Source organism: Taudactylus pleione, unplaced genomic scaffold, assembly GCF_031769625.1.
Source record: "Taudactylus pleione unplaced genomic scaffold, aTauple2 ptg000025l, whole genome shotgun sequence".
In the NCBI taxonomy this organism is placed as follows: domain Eukaryota; kingdom Metazoa; phylum Chordata; class Amphibia; order Anura; family Myobatrachidae; genus Taudactylus; species Taudactylus pleione.
In genome coordinates this window covers 10,153,945-10,175,116 of record NW_028284427.1, presented here as the reverse complement: position 1 = coordinate 10,175,116, position 21,172 = coordinate 10,153,945, and the positions used below count along the sequence as shown (strand labels likewise).

Here is a 21,172-nt window from a genome sequence, read left to right as displayed (position 1 = left end):
TAGAAAAATACCTCTCCTGAAGAAAATTATCAGCGGACATTGCACTGATACTGTGGTAAATATACAGAACAGAAACATGTTATTTATCAATACTTACAAATTCTTTACATCAGTTATTCCTCTGAATGCTTTTCTGGGAAGTCCTTGTATTTGATTTTCACTCAAGTCCCTGAAATTACAACAATATGATAGATTATATATTTAAATATATTTTAGCTTCTAACTACTGTTTTACAACATTGCATTTTTTTTAGTCTGTTATTTATGTTTCACAAATATTTACGAGACACTGCATATAAACGTATATTATATTAAATATTATTAAATAAGGCAATATTGTACATTATAATGGTCAGCACAGAGAGAGGATGCTAGTGTCACTGAGGACCTAAAGTACCAGACTACAGACTAAAGTATTACAAGATTAATAAGAGAAATAAATATGGCACCAAAAACACAAGATAATGCATAAACAACCTTGTGCATTCAGATTAATGAATTGCTGACCGCCACTTTTGTATTGGGAAGAACAAATGGAGCACTTATTTTCTGCAACGCGTTTCGGTGCTTCTCAGTGCATAGAAAATGTGCCGAAAGCCAATACTTTAGCTTTGCCCTCTCACTTAATATTTTATGCCAGTGTGATGTGGCTTGGACAGTTCAGTCAACAGCCCCATGAGAAAAGCCAGATTGCTCTAATCTGTAGTGCTCCATCTGTAGATTTAGGTATAAATGTAGCAAACATATTGCTATAGTAAGACTCCATGATTCAGTTTGGTGAATGATGATAAAACCATAATACTCATTACAATTATTCATTATGCCCAGTGGTGGCTCCTACCAAGTTCCGTGAGGGGGCTGCCTGCAGTCCGTTCGGAAGTAGGTCCGGGCTGTTGAACTTGGATGCACAATGGATCTGGCAGGCACTGAGAACAGCGCATGCGCACAAACACCGGCTTCGAGGGACAGCTTTGGCTGCAGCTCCTGACAATGCTGACATTTTGTCAGTGTGGACAATGTGACACTTCCCTAACTACGAATAACACTGAACTCTAGAAAGCACAAGCCCTGATTCAAAGATGCACATCTTTTGCCGCAGAGCGATTGCATCTTCACGCTAAATCCGCAGTCGATCATCGGCTGCACCATCAGATGCACCATTGGAAATTGTACCAGCTTTTTGGCATGTGCAATTTCTCCGTCTGAACATGGCTGCAGGGGTCAGCGTACCTGCGTCTTAATGCAGACGCTGACTACAACACACCCGCATCTGGCTAGCCGCCCTCCTGTAACCTCCCATAAACGCCAACTGACATTGTCTCTCTCTGCATCCAAATTCGTACTACGACTTTTGGCGGTAACCATCTGGGCTCATGTACAGTGCGACTCAGACGCATGTGTAGACTGAAAACATCGCCCACTTGTGTGCGGCATTGACCTAGCGTGCACCTCTGCATCAGCACCACAATATTTTTGTGAACCTTTAACCTACGGTACAAATGAATTAGCTCTCACTCACTATGTTTTACTCAGTGCAACTCCTCCTTCATTTGTTGGTGGTTAACAAAAAGGGAGTGGGGTGATTAGGAGCTGGGAAGCAGCAAGCAGGGATTAAAATAGACATATTTTAGCTCAAAATTTGTGAAGGTCAGTAAAATATGTCTGAGTCACATCAAACAGAAATTCTGCTTGTAAATGTGCTGCCGAAATATGTTGTCTAATCCAGAAAATGTTTATAAAATGTCATGTGGAATTTACTAAAGAGATTTAAAGAAAATCACCCGCTCGGTGTATTATGTCATTGAAAACAGAAGACCAAACCTATCTATTTTAGATGACACTTTACTTGTAAATGTTATTAATATTACTTTCTACTGAGACAGTGTCCTCTGGCTCAAAACACTTTACCCATAAATCTCCAGAACTGTATATTGATTTCATAAATACCTCTAGTAGGCTGACCAAATGACAGCTTTAATGGCATTACTGATGCAACAAAGACAAAAGTTCAGGGATATGCACTTTATTTTATGTTACTGTATTTTTGTCATGTTTCTTTTGCCTCCCATGCTTTGTGTGCTGACACACTCATTCTCATTCATAATAAATCAATGGCTCTTATGATAAAGTAAATCATCAAGTAAACATTTTTTTATAGAAGAAATATTTAATATATAATTAAAATACATGAGTTTAAACTTAAAAAAATACATGCACTGACCTATTGGTTACTTTAGCAGTGTAACACGATTGCATTTTTATACTTCTATATGTCCTAATATAAGCAAAGTATAAACCATACAGCACATCAATGATCTTAATGTAAAATAAAAAAATAAGATTGATGGTTTTCATAATTTTTGTGCTTTCTTTCAAATCCCTGCTTAGATTACAGCACAGTTCCTCTTTAAAAGGTCTAAGGGGCGTATTCATCTTTCCGTAGGGGATACTTATCACCGGAGCAATTCAGCATTGCTCCGATGCGGAGACAGCTTCTCCGAAAAGCAGCTGTCCCCACGATTAGTAGCACTGCTACTTCAGTAGCAACGTTACTTACCTTCCCCGTGGCCGACTTCTGCGCATGTGTAACCTGAGGTCAAGCATGCACAAAGCCGAAGTTTGCTGATTTATTAGCCAGCCGTATCGAACCCCTAATAATGAAGTTTCCGTTTAGGTGATGATGAATTGATGATGAATAGGCCTCTAACAGTACTGACTAAGAGGAAATGGTGATATGCTCAGATGACATTTAATTAATTATAGAGCTATATATATAGTGCATACATATTCTGCAGCAGATTTACAGACAATGGACCTCATGCAGAGCCGCTCGCTAGATGCGATCGCTCGCATCCAGCGTATGCAAATTTGTCAAAGTGGGAAGCGATCGCTCGCCAAGGCATAAACACACCCACTATGACTGTGCAAGCGATCGCTCTGTGTATGCAGACACCCATTAGCGAACGTAGAGACGCCCACTAGCGCACATCATCTCCAGGAAGTGTATTAAAACATTGGTACATTGAGCACCATTGGTTGCGATCGCAGCGCTTGTGGTTGCCTTACCCTGCCGCAAGCACTGCGAGGACTTCAGTGTAAAAGACAGGCATGTGACGTGTACTATGACGCTGCCTGTTAATTAAGCACGCCTTAAAAACGGCGTTGAAACACTCAGGCATGCCTGCGTTCGCACCTCCACACCCCCATTATTAGAGTCCTGCCCCTGTTACCACCCACAAACGGCCTCTCCTGTCACTCATTTCACTGGGCTGTCACTGGGCGAGCGAGCGGGCTGCGATCTCATAGAGTAGTTTGCGCACGAGCAGAACGAAGCATGCGCATGAGCGTTCGCAAACCATCAGGCCGCTTGCGAGCGGCTCTGAATGAGGCCCAATATTTGGTCATTCACATCAGTCCCTACCCCATTTGAGCTTACAATGTATGGGAATGATTCAGAGATATCCGCAAACCCAATGAGTTACGTACATCTCCGATGGTGTGAGATCTGCTCGGGAGCAGCACTGCTCATGTGCTTGTTTCGTTCTGCGAGTTCGCACGTAGTGCCCCCAAACAGCAGCACGATTGACATGTTTTGCAGACGTTTAGTGGTGGGGAAGTGGTGGCGACAGCAGCAACCAGCAGGGCGTCAGCAACCAAGTGTTAGGTGCCATTGTGGGGAGTTAGGAGTAAATTATATTACTGTGTAAGTACTGTATAAGCACATGAGGCAAGAGGGCCCTGCTCGTGAGAGATTACATTCTAAAGATTATAAGTTCACAGTACAGTTGGTTAAAGTACACTCTGTGTCAGATGCAGTGCTTGTTGCATATACAGTATATTCTTACGCAAGGCAAGTAACAATAACAAATTATGAAGAAAACAATTTTCAAAGCTATTTTTTACCAACATGTGTGGACAGTTTATTTATTCCAATAGTGCGTCATTTTATGCCAAGCAATAAACTGTAGGGTCAAGTGATTAATAATACAGCTCTAGGTAACCATTTTTAAAGAATAACTTCAAAAATAGTACAGTATAATTGAAAACCATCACCAAAATCTCATAAATACAGGAAAATTATTCTTTCCTTAGAACAGTTGGAAGAACAAAAAAAATAAGGTAAAAAGATATACAACCACAAGAAGTACAATTCCTTCCGACCTGTGATTTTCACTTACAAGTTGTTTTTTTTATACATTTATTGAATGATGCTATTAACATTATACTGCCTTAAGCTAAAACATTATATAAAAGTTATAAATTATAAAATAAGTTGTAAGAAATATGGTTTTAACTTAAATGTCTAATATCTCTTTTGTGTTTATAGCATATGTCGACTTTTCATCATTTAATTATTCAGCCCAATAGTCTTCAGCTAAAATCTCTCCAGAAACAGCAATATAATAAATATGCGGAAAATTAGTATAAAATTGTAAATGTATAGTGTTTTGTTTGTTTTTTTTTTGCTAATAAAATATATTAATTATTCATTATATTTCATTTTGAAAACAGTAAAAAAAAAAGTTACTACAGTAAAAAAAATGAAAGGATACCTGTGCCAGGTCATTATAAGCTATGCAGGACCAGTTGGAGCAACTATAAGTGACATCATGTAAGTTTTATTTACTCTACATAATTCAAGCAGAAAACTATTTTATTGGGTGGAGTTACCCATTAAATAATTTTTTTTTGTATGCCACTTCTAGAATGGGTGCATCTGCAGAAGAAAAAGATCATAGTATTATATTGTCAGGTTTCGAACAAGGTGAAATTGGTCTGTCTGTGAGGAGTACTGTACAACTCTACAAAAAGAAGTGTTGTTTGCAACCTTCCCATGCACAGAACCACATGGGGCTCTTTCTATGAATGAATATCTGGCCCTAGTAATGAAAGCTTCAGTTGTTGAATTAAAATAATGGACCTAAAATCTTCGAGGATTTGTGTTTTTCATTCATGAAAATATACTGTACTAACATGTTAACAAAATTAAAATAGTTGCTCAATACAAACGTAAAATGGATACACAGGTATAATTTTTCTTCCCCCTAACTATTCTATATCTACTGTATACAGACACACAGATATACAGCTGAGGAGCACACATTGCAACTCAATTGTTTTTAAACAGACTGTTAAGATAGATACACACTATGCAATAATTGGGACGATTAGTCAATTTTCGTCTGCGGGTCCTATAATCCCAGAGTATGGACACAGCACCCAGTATTACTAGTGTGTACACTCAAAATAGGATGCTCTCAACATTTAATTGTTCAGAAAGACGGTCGAATTAAATAATAAAAAAAATAGTTCTGTATATAACATTTGCATGTGCAATGTAGAGCAGTTGCATGATCCTTAGATCATCACTGCAAAAATACACTAATTTCAATCTGCTTTAATCATAAACCACACCCAACTGTCCTCCTTTTGCTGGGAAAAGTCCTGATATAAGGACTACGCCCTGCCTTCCCAATCGGGACAGCTGTGTCCCACAGTGGGACACTGGTGAACGGAGCAGGTGTGCGCTGCACTGAATGGGTGCTTGGATAAGGGAACTGGGCAGCTTAGCACTTTCATTGCTGGACACGTCAACGATTGGGCGTAGTCACACCTCATTGTGAAGTGGGCACACACTTGTCCTCCTAATATCAGAAATGTTGGGAGGTATGCATTAACCATTAGATTTTTGATTGACTAACATGTCTACATTTAATGAAATTGGATCAATGGTCAGCCAGAAATGCTGGATATTGATTATTTAATGTTGGAAGAAAAATTATTGCATTAAATGATTGGACAGTCATGCTGGGTACACACTAGATTAATTGCAAACAATGCAATATTCGTCTAGATTTCCTTTGAACTCCTGGAAAAATTATCTAGTGCATACACACTGTGCAATCTTCCAAACCACCGAATTATATATTGTGCATCGTTTGGTGATTAGATCGTTAACTATATAATGTAAACATATTGCCTGGACGTCTGGTAGAGCGTGCACACTGCACGGTTTTCTGGAAAACATTAACGAGATTGTCAGATTAAGCTGCATGTAGGGAAGATATGAAGAAGCGACGGGCGATGCCTCGGGAGTACGCAAAGTGGGTACACACTTGACGATTTGAACGATTTGTCATTCCGATGCGTCTAGTGTGTACAGGGCTTAACTTGTCTCTTAGTTCCACAGTAATCCCCTGTTATATCGGTTTGTGAACTTGAATCAGTCAAGCCAGTGGGAAAATACTGATATAGCAAAGTGACGGTAGTAACTATGACCGTCTTCAGTGTGACTTCAATGTTCAGTGTCTCCTAACATCGACTGTCAAACCAGTCCATTTAAAATATATACTTAATTGAAATTTTGTCTGAACAGATAGTGCTAATTGACGTGAGACATGGAATATGTACAAAATACAATGTCTTATCAAATGTATCCCATTGTTTTCTCCATCTATTGTGCTTCTCCATACAACTTTTATTATTTGAGGCACAATTTGTTACTAATAGCAATCTTATTAGGTCTCCTATTTTTGGCACTATGGATACATTAGATTGTGAATCTGGGTAGATGAATTGCTGTCCTTTGAGGCGATATTGAGTAAAGGATATTACCCTTATATCTCACAGTTTTAGGAAATATAATTTGCAGTAAATAAAATTTATACCAGTCAAATAGAGAGGAGAGTGGGGGCATTTGTGTGAGTCATGGATAAAGAATGGGCAGCCGGCCCACTTAGGAAGGGAAATAAGGCTGTCTGTGCACTTGGGAGAAATGGTAAGCGTGTGGAGAATTATAATGAAGAGTGACAGGTCACAGAATAATTCTAACATTATCCGCAAACTTGTCTGCAAACTAAATCACATGGGGAAGATCCATCAACAAAAAGACAGCAGGTCTAATACAATTACCCCTGCTCCATTACGCTGCATGAGATTTCATGTTTAAAAGTGTGCCCTATGTACAGACACCATCAGATATTCAATTAAAAATTCTAAGTCAAAAAGAAATAAATGTTTACAAGACTGTCACTAAATAACCACTTACGTTTTAGGGGAGATATGTACAAAATTGTGCAAAATAAATGTTACTTGTCAGTTATAAATGGCAGAAATCAAATCAATAAGCATTTGTTCGCTTCAGATGCACAATGTAAAGCAAGATAACACCTGTGTCTGTCAGACGTGTCATATGTTCCAGACGAGACAGACTAATTCCTAGCTACTCCAGTCCTACTGCAAACAGGAGTGATCTCATTTGTTTTGATGAATTGAATTGAAAATTGGGGGTTTATACAAGGGGAACGCATATTATATATATATATATATATATATATATACAGTGCTATTTTTCAGCAGGAGATAACCTTTTATTACATCCTGGGCCAAAATGTATTGTCCATAAGATAAGTTTTAAAGTCCCTTTTGAGTGCTTCTTTTCTAAATACTAAATATATAATATATATAATGTATATATAATGTATATGTATACATATATATGTATAATGGTTTTTCTGTAGCTCCACCAACAGTTCCTGAGCCTATCTTTCCAGAAAAATAGCCCTGCATATACTGTATATAAACCGTATATGCAGAAACATGTACATATTTGTGCGTGATAACATTTGGTAGCTGTAATCTTATGTTTAAGATATTGTTCACATATTTAAATAATTCACCATAAGGAATCCATGTGTGAAAAGTAAGTGCACGGTCCCTTAACTCAGTAGCATGTATAACTACATTTAGAAACAATGAAATGAAGTAGTCATTTTCTTTATTAGATTATCAATGCTTACATGGCTCTTACAAAACTTTGGCACAGCTTTCATAAGGTCTGGACTTTGAAATTATTTTGTTTTTTTTGTTTCTTAAGGTGCATACACACGTAACGATTTTGTAACCAACGATTATCTGTCTGATTTTCTGTCAGATTTTCCCTTGAAAAGTGAACGACTTTTTGAAGTGTAATGAACGATTTTTACTACGATGAACGAAAAATGTTCCTTCCCTTAATGAAAATCGTTATGTTGGACATTATGAAATGAACTACAAACTACTAACTACATACGGGAGCGCGCTTGAACGATTTTCGTTCATTGTTATAACTCAGAAACTGAACGATTTTTTTGAACGATAACGACGTCGTTATAGTTATATCGTTCAAAAAATCGTTATGTGTGTACGCACCTATATTTTTAGATATTGTTCAATATATGTTAGACTAAAAGGATTTATGCTATTTTATGGATAATTTACACACAAGTAAATATAATGGAGAACACATGTAAATCTTACACTCTTTCCACTGTGAAAAAATTTAATTTTAAATTTAAAGTATGGTATATAGACATCTGAAGGTTCTCATGGCCAACACCAACTTTTCTATACAGTTACTTGTGGAAATTTTCAAAACACAAAACATTAATTAGCTGCTTTATTATGCATTATTTTGGTCATTTAGAATCTAAATAATATAACATACTAAAAATATACAGAACATTCTTACGTTGCTAACAAGGGAACGTGTATATTATCAATACATGCAATACAGAAGAGTAGAGATGAATGTAATTGTCCTTCCGTATATGTCCTTGGGTCCTCCCCCAACCCCATCACACATCAGAATGAATTTACCAGCATTGTCCCTGCTCTTAACTTAAACCATGAAAACTGCAGGATCTGGCAATGAATGGTGCTAACTTCTGGGGAGGTTACAGCCACATCCACTATTATACTCCTACCTAACATGTATCAGTGCTTTAAAAATAAAGTACAATAATAATCTCCCTGGTCAAAAAAAATCAATGGTATGCCCACAATATCTCTCTATTTACAGACATTCCATTTCCATTCCTGAACTATAATACGTCATACCCATAGTGCTCCTTTGCAAGCGGTAACCTCTGAGCTGTGCCCATCTTATGTTGTATATAGGACTTAGCCATACAACGCACTTCATTGTGGCCTTGCACTGTTGACTGGATTTTTAATACAACACAGTTAGATTTATTCCTTACTGGCCGCCAAGTGTCTTAAGTTTACCCAGAAGACATCTTCATTTAATTAGCTTAGTGCTTTATTAATATAAATATTCCACTATTGATCATAAGAGAAGCTGACGTAAGCTTGAGTCAGGCATACATCAGATCCATTTAATGGAGCTGCACTTAGAACAGAAGTTGGCTCTAAATCAAGGTAAATGGGAGGAAGTGCTCCTTGGGGATGACAAGCCTTAGCTGAATCCAGGACATTTTACACAGACCTTCAGCAGCAAGCATGTAGACAACAGTTATGAAAATGGCCTCGTCTTTTAGGTATCAATTAGGAATGTCAATACCCTAATTAAATTGCATGGTTTAATTAGATTTATGCCGAAGGATGCCCTTTCTAGCCATAATAGGTTTTTTGGCTAATGTTCAAAGCAGTGAACGGATGGGGGGATGAAGACATGTAGCTGACGATGTATATTGATATGTTTTAACTAATTAAAATAATGAGCGAGTGCTTTCCCTTTCCTTCCTGGGAGCACCTTGTAGTATGGAGGTCATAATCAGTGCGTACTGAGCACCGAATGGTTCTATAATCATTTCACGGAAAGATATATATATATATATATATATATACATACATACATACAGTATATATATATGGGGTAACTGAAACAGATATCACGGTAATTAGTTAATTAATAGAAATCCTACATTTACATGTACATTGGGTGTATGCATATAATGACCTTATTTTCTTGCACACATGCAGTAGCAGCAGATGTTAATGTATGAAAGACTAGTTTATTGACCATTATACTTAATTGAATATGTGTACGGATAAATGCATATCGGTACAGACAGAGAGAGCCAATACAAATCATACATTTACTGGAGATTTTTAACACTATCAGTTCCAATAACCCCCATGCCCACTTCCATTTGGCAGCCACAGCAGAGACAGTGACCTTTGGATGCCGTCTGCTTTATTGAGTGGCATTTACTGAGAGAATGCGGTTCAATAGAGTGTTCTCCATTGACCCTCAACCACAGGTATAAGACCTGGTTACTCACAGCATATCCAACGCTATCATCTTCTTCACACCCCTGGGAATCACCCTACTGTTTATGGGGTCTATTCATCATCCCTAAATTTCTACAAAAGTGGGTGAAAATTTAAATTTTCCCCAACTTTTGTAAAAATTAAGGGTTAGGGCTATTCATTAAGCATGTAACACAGGAGATATCACTGATATCTCCTGGTTACAATTCTGCCCGATAATTTCCACAGTCCCCATACTTTAGTACTATGAAGTCCCCATACTTTAGTACTATGTAGTCCCCATACTTTACTTTAAAACTTGTGAGTGATACTGTACGCCACCCTGAGATGGTGTACAGCATCCTATACCATGCACAAGCTTCTATTTACATGGCATCTTGTGCAGCAGAGGGATCTATTCTAATCCCTCCTGATGCTTACTTACCTTCAAAGTCTCTGGATGTCACTGGTTCCTCCTGTGCTCTTCTCCACGGGTGCCAGGGGAAGCTTGCGCAGTGGCAAGGGGCAGAACCTGTGGCGGCCTGGGGGGGGAATGAGGGTCCCATACCGGCAGAGTGGGAGGGGGTGGATGGATACCAGCAGACGCAGGGGAGGGGGACACCTGTGGCTGCGTGGGGGGGCATAGTTGGCTGCAGGGGGGAGTTAAACAGACTGGCAGTAGCGCATGGGGGGGCGGGGACAGGCACCGTGGGTGGTGGACAAAAGTGGCCATGGGAGTGAAGGTGGGCCAGGACAGACACCAGTGCTCGCGGTGAGGGGAGCTGGGACGAACACTAGCGGCGGGGGAAGTTAAACAAACCAACAGCAGAGGTAGGTGCTGGGGCAGACATCGGTGGGGGATCGGACGTTTTCACATACTTTTGTAAAAAGTAAGTGTCAGGGCCATTCATCAGGTTCCGAAAAGCATTTGGTGTTACTGAACGCCATCCTAACATGGCGTTCAGCCCCCCGATAGTCTTCACAGGCTACTGTTTGCACACCGCAGACATGTGGCCCAGACTAACTGAAAAAAGATAGGTGAGCCAGGATAAGGGGATGCGGCAGAGGGGGATACTTGCGGGGGGAGGGGGAGCCGGACCGGACACCGGAGGACATGCAGCAGTGAGAAAATCATTGTGGATAACTCAGCTACTAAACACAGTGATGCGCTTAATCAATCAGGGATCTTGAGTGAATCCACAGCAGCTGACCCTAAGCGCAGACATACTTATACTCTAATTCTGGATACCTCAGCTGCAGGGGAAAAGTATCACTTTTCCGAAAAGCTGAATCCGCAAAAAGAGCAGTTTTACGGAAGTGATAATTTTGTTAGGGAGGCGTGATGAATGTCTCCAAAACATTTTTTAAGCTCGCAGCGCATTTAAAACATAATTACCACTAGTGATAATAATGTCATGATTAATAGGTCCCTCTATGAGGTAAATTCAACTAGTGGCATAGGGCTGCGTATAAAAATCCTAAAAGTCCAGGGTGAGGTGGGGGCAAGAAGGGGGTGAGATGAGGCACCATTGCCGGAGCTTCCATTACGTTGCAATGGCGCTTTGCCCCACTCACATCTGATTGAATCGACTCCAATGTATTTCTGTAAACTGAACTTGGCGTGGCGAAAAGCTGCGGCCACTGCAGCGTGCACTTTGCATGCTGATTGAGAGACTCTGTCGCACACAGATATACAAGTGCTGCAGATCAGCACAGTCTGCTGGTGCATCCTAATTGCAGCACATTGTAGCTTAGACGGATTTTCGGCAAAAAAGTAACCAGGTGCCAGCAGAGTCTCACGGGACCAGGCACGCAGAAAGTGACTGTTTGACGCAACTACAGCAAAGATGAGTGAGGACACATCTGCATGTCTCACTGTCGTGTGGAGTAGGGAGATTCATATGGCTTGATGTTCAGCCAAGAGCAGCCATTCTTTGGCAAATTAGTTTGATGTGACTAGGAGCATATCGGACTGGGACATAAAAGGTCCATCAGGGATATGTAGGGGTAGGGGCCCATGCTTATGGGGTGTGGTCACCAAGTTACTCACCTCTAATAAAGTAACAATGTACTTAGAGAGTGCTTGATCTGAAACCTGGCCCATAAGAGAGGGAAAGGGGTCCACAAGCAGTGGGGTCTACCAGGAATATCCCCTGCCCCCCTGTGGGCCAGTCTGACAATGGCTGGGAGAACAGCTGGTGTTTAGAGTCTTGTGAGTTTGGGTTTAGCTTTAATAGTAATAATCCCTTCAGTACATGACATTACTGTTCAGTACTGCCTTGGCATTATTGGGAATCAATGCCTTGTGTGATGGGAATATTATGTAAATAAACAAGTGATAATATTTTTCTAGAGAACCATTATTTCAATAAAGATTAAAAGTGTTCTTGCTGACGATAAAACTGCATCAATATCTAATGCATGCTTTGGCATTAATCATTCTAGTTTCAGATACAGGTCTAAAGGAAATGTTTATCATATTTAATAATAAAATGCTAATTAAAACTTATGAGAACCATGGTCATAAATTTTACATTGCAATATAACTGGAAGCCAGTGTGATAGCATATTTTAATATTACGCAGTGTTCTTTGGCATCTTGCTACAATGGTGTCTTACAGAACACTGCTGTACTTTCCTTTGTTAATATGATAGTAGCTTAATTCGCCGCTCTCACTTTATCACCTAGATGGTCATTCAAAATGAACACTGTAAAAATTAATTTCCACAAGATTTTATATTTAATATAAGAACACAATAAATCTTGCTGCTGCTGCTAACTTTAACTGTAAACTTTAGACGTTGTGCAGAAAAGACAGCTAAAGCTAAATAGAACTGAACATAATGCCGTTCAAGTGAACTATGAAGAAAAACAATACAAATGAAATGCTAAAGCAAATATAGTAATACACATAATACATTAACAGAACTGTAGAATACAACAGTCATGGAACAAAATTAAATTCAATTGTACCAGAGTGATGGTTTTGGCCATATAATAAGCTTTGTGGCATTTCCTCTGATTTTGCCTAGAGCCAAAATGTTCATTTCATGCAATTTGTGGTTTAAGCATGATTTGAAATAATATAAAAGTGGCAGCTCTGGCTATTGTTACAGACTATATAGCTGCAATGAATGAAGTTAATCCAATTGTATTCATGTAGTGAAAACATCCAAGTGAACCATAAGCACTGCTCTCTGATGCTGCTTCCTGAAAGGTTCGTGATTGTTCAGCAGATTACAAAAAGCAGTATATCTGCTGTGCAGCCCACCTACCATACTTATCCAATGTCAGGGTACTAACCAACAGCTATTGTCACTGATGCTATGATGCATGGTAATGAGTTATTAGGCTTTCTGCTATGTCTCATTCATCATGAAGACATTTGCACTGTGAAGATTAGTAGTATATTTTATAAAAAGTTATCTGGTTGGCGATAGCTTATTACTGGTTATCGCTGGCAATAGCCTATGCTGGGCACCTCTGGCAATAGCTGACCCATGTAAAGCTGCACTACAGTGACAGTACACAGGCTGATAACTGGTGGTTAATTCAGTAAAAAAGCTTTATTATTAAATTAAAGCATTTTTTCCTAAGATAATGTAAAAAATAAAAACTTTTTAAAGTTTTCATTGTTTCTGGAACCCAAACCAGCGTTTTCAGTGCAGTAAACTGGTAAAGCTGGTGGTAAGTTCAGTCTTAACGCTGCAAGCCAGTATCACCAGGGAGCTAATGGGCCGTACACACGGGACAATCAGACAACGATCAGATATAATTGTCTGATTGTCAGGCATGTGCTGGATGTTCAATATTGAACATCCAGCACATGCACCAACCACCAAACTACTATAACGACCTGCGATCAACGGGTCCCTTTATTGAACAGGCTAACCTGATCGATATCGACCAGGTTGGCCTGCATGCACGGGTGATGGTCGATATCGAGCATCCGTGCCCGCGCATCGATGATCGTTTGGTCGTAGGAGGGGGCTAAAAAAAAGGACGATATAAATGATCAAACGATAAACGATATTGTTTGTATCGTCCTTTTTATCTGACAGTGTGTATGCACCATTATTTATCAATCGAAAATCAGCCTTATCTAGCAACTGGTGAAATTACTATTGCACTCTTATGGTGCATACACACGGTACGATCTGTAACACCAACGACTTGAAAGATATCTAAAGATCTTTCAAAGATATATTTCAAAGAACTTTCACAGATCTATTTCAGTGAAGTCATCCTGCCACATCTCTGAACAGGCAAAGTAGACGATATTTTATTTTATTTATTTATTTATTATCAGTTATTTATATAGCGCACACATATTCCGCAGCGCTTTACAGAGAATAGTTGACTATTCACATCAGTCCCTGCCCCAGTGGAACTTACAATCTATATTCCCTATCACATGCACACTAGGGTTAATTTTTTGTTGGGAGCCAATTAACCTACCAGTATATTTTTGGAGTGTGGGAGGAAACCAGAGTACCCGGAGGAAACCCACGCAAGCACAGGGAGAATATACAAACTCCGCACAGTTAGGGCCGTGGTGGGAATCATTCAAGTTTGCCTGCATGCATGGACGATGAAATATATATTAATCGTCCATGTGGGAATGCGCATCGTTGGTCGTTGTCAGGTTGGTGACTGCAAAAAAGTGAACGATAACGATATGAACGATATCGTTATCGTTCATATCTTTCATGAAAGTCGTACCATGTGTACGCACCATTATGCTGCATACACACGGGAAGATTTTCCTGAACTATATGAATGATAACGATATCGTTCAATGATAAATCATTCATATCGTTCATTTTTACACCGTGAACGATCGACCAACGATGCGCATTCCCGCAGGAACGATAACGATATCTATGATCAACCGTACATGCAGGCCAACTTGGACGATTTTGTCAAGATTTGCCTGTAAAGACATGACTTCACTGCACTATCTATCATATCTATAATCTATCATTGTGTACACCCAAAATCGTTTGCCCTGCACTACAGAAAGTTGGAGGGAAATCTATAAGCGATATCTTTAGGCTGGGTACACATGTACAGATTTTCTGTCCAACCATTCAACTAGTTGATTGGTTGGAATGAAATTCTGGTAACGTATGGGAGTAAATGATTATCAGCAATTTGCTCCTAAATGCCAGAAAACAGATGAAAATGGTCGGTCGGTTTGTTAAATGTTTGATCTAAACAATTTGTTCAAACAACAGTTTTTGTCCATTTTCCGGCATTTGTGAGCAAATTGCTGATTGTCATTTACCAGATCTTCATTCCAACCAATCAACTAGTTGGAAGGTTGGACAGATAATCTTTACGTGTGTATGTACCTTTAAGTTGTGCAGGTTGTACTGTATGTATGCCGGTTAATAAATACTGGTTTATCCCATGGAATAGCTACTTTCATTGGACCTAATTTGCAATGCTAACAAATTTCAAATATTGCGCAAAATCCTCCATGAGGATATGACTGTCTCTAATTGCATTGGCGCGCTAATACCTTTGCTACAGTGCATGCATTTGATAAGCGAGGTGGCATCAGTTGATGAGGAGCAAAAATATGCCCTAAAAAAGAAGGCTAACTGGAGGAGTTGGGTGGAGTAAAGGCTTTCTTTGCAAGGTAGGAGAGGGAAGACAGCTGCTCCTAGCTCTGTGAGGGGATACTGAGGAAGACTATTTGAGTAAGATATAGGGATAGAGTGGGTACATTGAAAATGTAATTTTGTACCATCTCAGAGCTGACACACATCTGGTATACTTACAATGTTATGTGCTTTGCGGATGTCTAGGTGCACTGAAAACTGTAAAACTCAGAAATGCGCCCTATGAATTAGAGTCAGCACCCATACAAGAGAAGGGGGGGGGGTGCAGTCAAGAAGTCAGAAATGACAATGTCGACGTTCATAATGTCAATGCCAGTAGGCCGACACTCGTGATGTCAACATGGATAAATGTTGGCACCTGGAAGATGTCAACATTGACAGAATGACATATGTAATGTCAGCATTTGCAGTACACATGGGGTTAGGGTTAGCGCTACATTATCATTAGGGTTAGCGTTAGGGTTCAGTAAAAGCACGGGGGGGAAAGTGTCGACAATCTGACCTTATTGACATTATATTGGTGTTGACATGATGAATGTCGACATAGTCAATGTTGACATTTTTACGTGGACATTATGAATGCCAACATGATGAATGTCCACATTATTGGGGAAATTCAACAGTTGGCAAACTGTGCGAATTGCCATAGTCAAGGTGTTTAAATGGCGGCAACGGCAGCTCGTCTTGCACCCTTTGCCCAGCTGGCCGAATGCCCTAATGGTGTAGCGAAGACTTTTATGCGAGTTACCGCTGCCGTACATTGAGGCGCTGCCAAGCAGATTTGGCCGGGAAAATGGATTCGCCCTTAATTGAATTCCCCCCAATATACCAAGAGAGGAGGCAATAAACCAGTAACTTGGCTAGTACCCCATGGGTTCAGCTCTGCTTACACAATGGTCCCGTAACAATGAAGTCACCAGGATATCTTAGGTGCCCCACTGCAAACACTCTGCAACTTAATCAGTTCCTGGGCATATTGATGGAATGAACCTGTAACTAAATACCCGGTCCCAGCTCTAGCAGTGCAGAGTAACGCATCACAACTTTTTAAATTGACCTATTTTAACATCCTGTTTATATACATATACAAGTCAGAAAAACAGATTATATGTATGTATTCAGTGGTAAGCAAGAGGTTAAATATAGATATAAAACGTGTGACTCGTCCTTCTGTATACATCATTCCGTCAAGGAAATACCACCTCTCTCCGACATTATATGCTCAGCATACAATGCTTTATAGATTGTCCATCATTATCTCTAATAGAATCTCAAGGTCAATGAATAAATAAAATACGCAGAATGCTTGCAATGAATAGTGCACAACCATCATGTAAAATGTCACCTCTAAAGATGAAATCTCCCTCATTCAGTACATGTACTAATGGAAAACATGCATTTTCAGCAGCTTGTACTGAGCTATTGAGCTATGCTAACAAACAAATACTGAGCTGGCGTGATATTACCTATTCCAGTGACTATCACCGCAAAGTCATGCATACATGCCTCAATAATGCAAAGACAATGAAGTATTTATCTGTCACCTTAACATAGTAGAGGCTGCCATTTTACACACTGAACCAATATTAAATATCAATTCACTGCAAACTACTTACGCATATTGATACATATGGCATGATTTATCGATAATTGGTTTAGATTTCAATGTATTTAGGTTCTATAGATTGTAAGCTTGTGATCAGGGCCCTCTTACCTTTATGTCTGTCTATTACTACCCAGTTTGGTTCATTTAATGTTATTTCCATTTGTAAACGGAATATGCTGCGCTATATAAGAAACTGTTAATAATAATAATTTAGGTGAAAGGTCCTCTTTAATGGGCAAGCCAGAGCTGCATCTGTACACATTCCCACACACACACTGTGTGGCTCATTCACCAATGAGGCGCAGCACACAAATTATTTCTAGCTTTACCTAGATTTTCACCGAAGCGCATCATACATTACTGTTACCATGCCATGGCGCGACTCAGTAGCCATCAGTCATCTCAGACTCAGTAGTCATCTTTTCGCGCAACTTTTTCCCAAAACTAGGTGAATAGGACGTACAAGAAGCTTCTGCTGATTAAAATGATATGCGGCATGCCTATATTCTGTGTGCTACTGCGGCTGTATCTGCATGCAAAATGCTATGTTACAGTGTCACAGACGCAGGCACTGTAACGTAGCATTTCGCATGCAGAAGTTGCACCCAGAATATAGGCATGCCACATATCATTTTAATCAGCAGAAGCTGCATGTGCATCCTACTTGCATTGCTTTGCGAATAAGATGCACTTTAAGGACAAAGTCGCCCGAAAAGTCACTCAGCACTCCAGAGTCACACAACACTCACGCGTTATGTGTAACACTACTTGTAGTGCACGGAGGATAAATGTATGTGAACACATCTGTATATTAGGGTGGGCATTAAGCAGCACGCCAGCTGTTGTGGGACTAAACATCCCAGCATGCCCAAACACAGTTTTGCTATCAGGACATGCTAAATCTGTTGCAGGGCATGCTGTGATGTGTAGTTCAACAGCAGCTGGAGAGATGCTTATTGCCCACCCCTAGATCCTCTACCATCCAATACAAAGTAGCGTTCATTTCTACAGAAGCAAATATGATTGAACGCTGCTCAAATTTTGCTTGATTTTTTTTATTGATTTAATGTTTGTTAATAATAATATCAGTCGAATGTTTGCATTTTAGAACCAATTCCACAAACCTGTTTGAGAAACAGTTTTAAATAATTGTGGGGCAGCACAGTGGTTACAATTACATTGTAATCCTGTCCAGAGTCATATTTGTGTGGTGTTTGTATGTTCTCCCTGTGTGTGCATGGGCCTCCGCAAGTGCTCCAGCTTCCCTTCACACCAAAAACATACTGGTAGGTTAGTTGGCTGCTGACTATTTAGGCTGCAAGCTCCAGTGAATGACACATAATTGGCACTTTATCATTTCTGCTCATTTCCATTTAATCTGCTAATATTTTAGTCCAGCAAGACCAGCTCACCATTTACTGAAAAGGGTGATTTCCTGTGTTTTCTGTAAAATAGTTGTGACTTACAGTCTGTAAGTAACATATTTCCAAACCTCTTTCAGCTCCTCTCTTTGTTTAACATTGTAGGCTAACAGTACATTACAGTGCACCCTTTAGGGCTAATTTGCTAAATTCCTTAAATGGAGGCATAGTAAACAGATGCCCAGCTGATAGGAGATACAAAAACACTAAATCTAATGAATACTGGAGCAGAAGCCACATGCACAGGGTCTCATGTAATTATGTAATGGAGTGGGTGGACAAAACATCAATAATAATAAATGGTGTTTAGTGCTACATGTTAGATTTACTGTCTCACTTGCTGCACTCCTCCTGTATGAGCTGTATTTTTCCACCGTGGGTTATTCTCACCCATGGCTATCAGTAGACCCTGTGGCTACCACAGAGATAGACCGCTGCATTGTGCATTTTGCTTAGACTACACGTGCATAGATTACACCTCATTGCAATTGATTGTGATATTCAATTCAAGGTTAAATATACCTTAATAGTAAATAAGGTATACACAAATGGCCATTGAAGCTCATGGAAACGTTTGTTTGCATATACAGTATACTCCTATTTGAGATGCAGTCATAAGGTCGACAATTTCAATAATCGTAATGTTGACACCTTCATGTTGACAGTTATTATGTCGACACCATTGAAATGGCAACATGACAAAATCCTAAGAATGTCAACATTTTCTCAATGTCATCATCTGACATGTCGACATGTGAAATCCTATCATTCTCAGAATGTCGACATTAAGGTTAGGCTGCGGGACAGGAGGGTTAGGCAGAGGTCTGCCCCGGAGCTGCTCCGCCGATGGAGCCTGGAAAACACCGCTGGAGACAGCGCTGTCACCAGGAGCAGGTAAGTCACTGCTAGACCGCCAGGGATGGTTTGTTGACATTATTTCATGTTGACATTTAAGCAATGTCCACATGATGACTGTCGACATTGTGAATGTCAGCATGTCCAAGTACAACATTCTCCACAAATATACGTGGGGTAATCTAGCAAGCAACCAATTTTTAACTAAGTAACAGACATACCATTGGTATCATGGAGTATCATCGCAGCCTCACGCACACTTACACAAGGTCTGACCTTTCTCAGGAATTGCTAACCTTCCGGTATGCAGTGAAAGCCTAAGCTGCGCTTGGCATCGCGGTGACTAATTTATGCACGCCCCTGTAATGGCATTCAAACGCACTGGCACGCCTGCATTTCGCCGACCATCCAAACGGTACTTCTTGTCAATCACTCTGCGATGGGTCTGCGTAGTCGCTGCGATCGCAGTCCTGATCACAGTGGAGTTTTCCTGCATGCGCACTGCGATGCGCACGCATACTCAATACGCAATAATCGTCCATCTGCGTATGCGATAGCAATAGTGATCCTTGCTGAATCAGGCCCAATATTAATACACTCAGTAAAAGCAAGGCCAAAATGCTTGACAACACATGACAGATTTTGGTGTCTATGTATTAAATCCCAAAAAGTCCTAATTTTTCTGCTAATTACAAAGGGTTACCGTCCATGGCAGCTGTCGCCACGTGTTGCCTGCAGTAACCCTCTCTTCACTAGCGCCACTGGATACAAGTGATACACCAACATATACACAACACTTGAATAACAAAGCATCTACTATTAAGTTATTACCAAGGTTTTCACACTATAAAGGCAGACAAAATATATTAAATCTGATTTCATGTAATTGCAAACATTTTTTTTCATTAAATTAAAATAATATTATCCCAAAATATATATCTGAATAAAATACATTTTAAAAAGCAGTCATTGCTTTTATTGTATTTCACTTTTACTGACTAAGCTTATTGTGGTGTGGGCATTTCACAACCAAACAACTGTACAAGCTCACTCCAACTATGATAGCCTGTGTGATTTTTTTGGTTAATACTTTTATATAAGGAACATTCATTAGGTGTTAATAATTCATGGGATAACTTACAATGGCATGGCTCAGACAATAGTGTCACAATCCAATCAGGTGAATAAATCTACTTGCACATGGACTTCAAATGTGGAAACCTGTGAAATCTCTGTGCATGGCTTCTATTATAATTCACTTAAATGTTTGAGACCAACAAGCCTACTCAAACGTGCATCTAACATAAGGCACAAAGAGTGGTACAATAAAGCATTTGCTAATTACATTTTTACAAGCTGCTGTGATAGGTATGCTTAATTAAAAAAGGGTGATTTATACAATTGTTAAGTTATTGTGATGACTAGGTAATATATAAATTATATAATACCTATAAATGGAAAACACAATGCAGCACAACACTTGTCATCCAGACCAGCTGACCTTCCATGTATAGTTACTTGCTGTTTCAGCAATTTGAGTGTACTATTTTATGCCATAAAAGGAAAAAAAAACTATTGCGGAAGCTTGTTTCAGCACGGCGGGAGTCACACTGAGGAAGGCGTTTTCCAG

The 21,172-nt window shown here is 39.6% G+C and overlaps 1 protein-coding gene across 2 annotated transcripts in view; it reads right to left on the bottom strand.

Moving 5' to 3' along the window:
* SLIT3 (slit guidance ligand 3) overlaps nucleotides 1–21,172 on the bottom strand; it is a 747,204-nt gene that overhangs the window by 284,678 nt on the left and 441,354 nt on the right. For both annotated transcript variants that reach the window (XM_088451316.1, XM_088451322.1), the window contains one exon: nucleotides 98–169. In XM_088451316.1, the coding sequence (XP_088307442.1) occupies nucleotides 98–169 (72 nt within the window). The remainder of the gene's footprint in view (nucleotides 1–97; nucleotides 170–21,172) is intronic.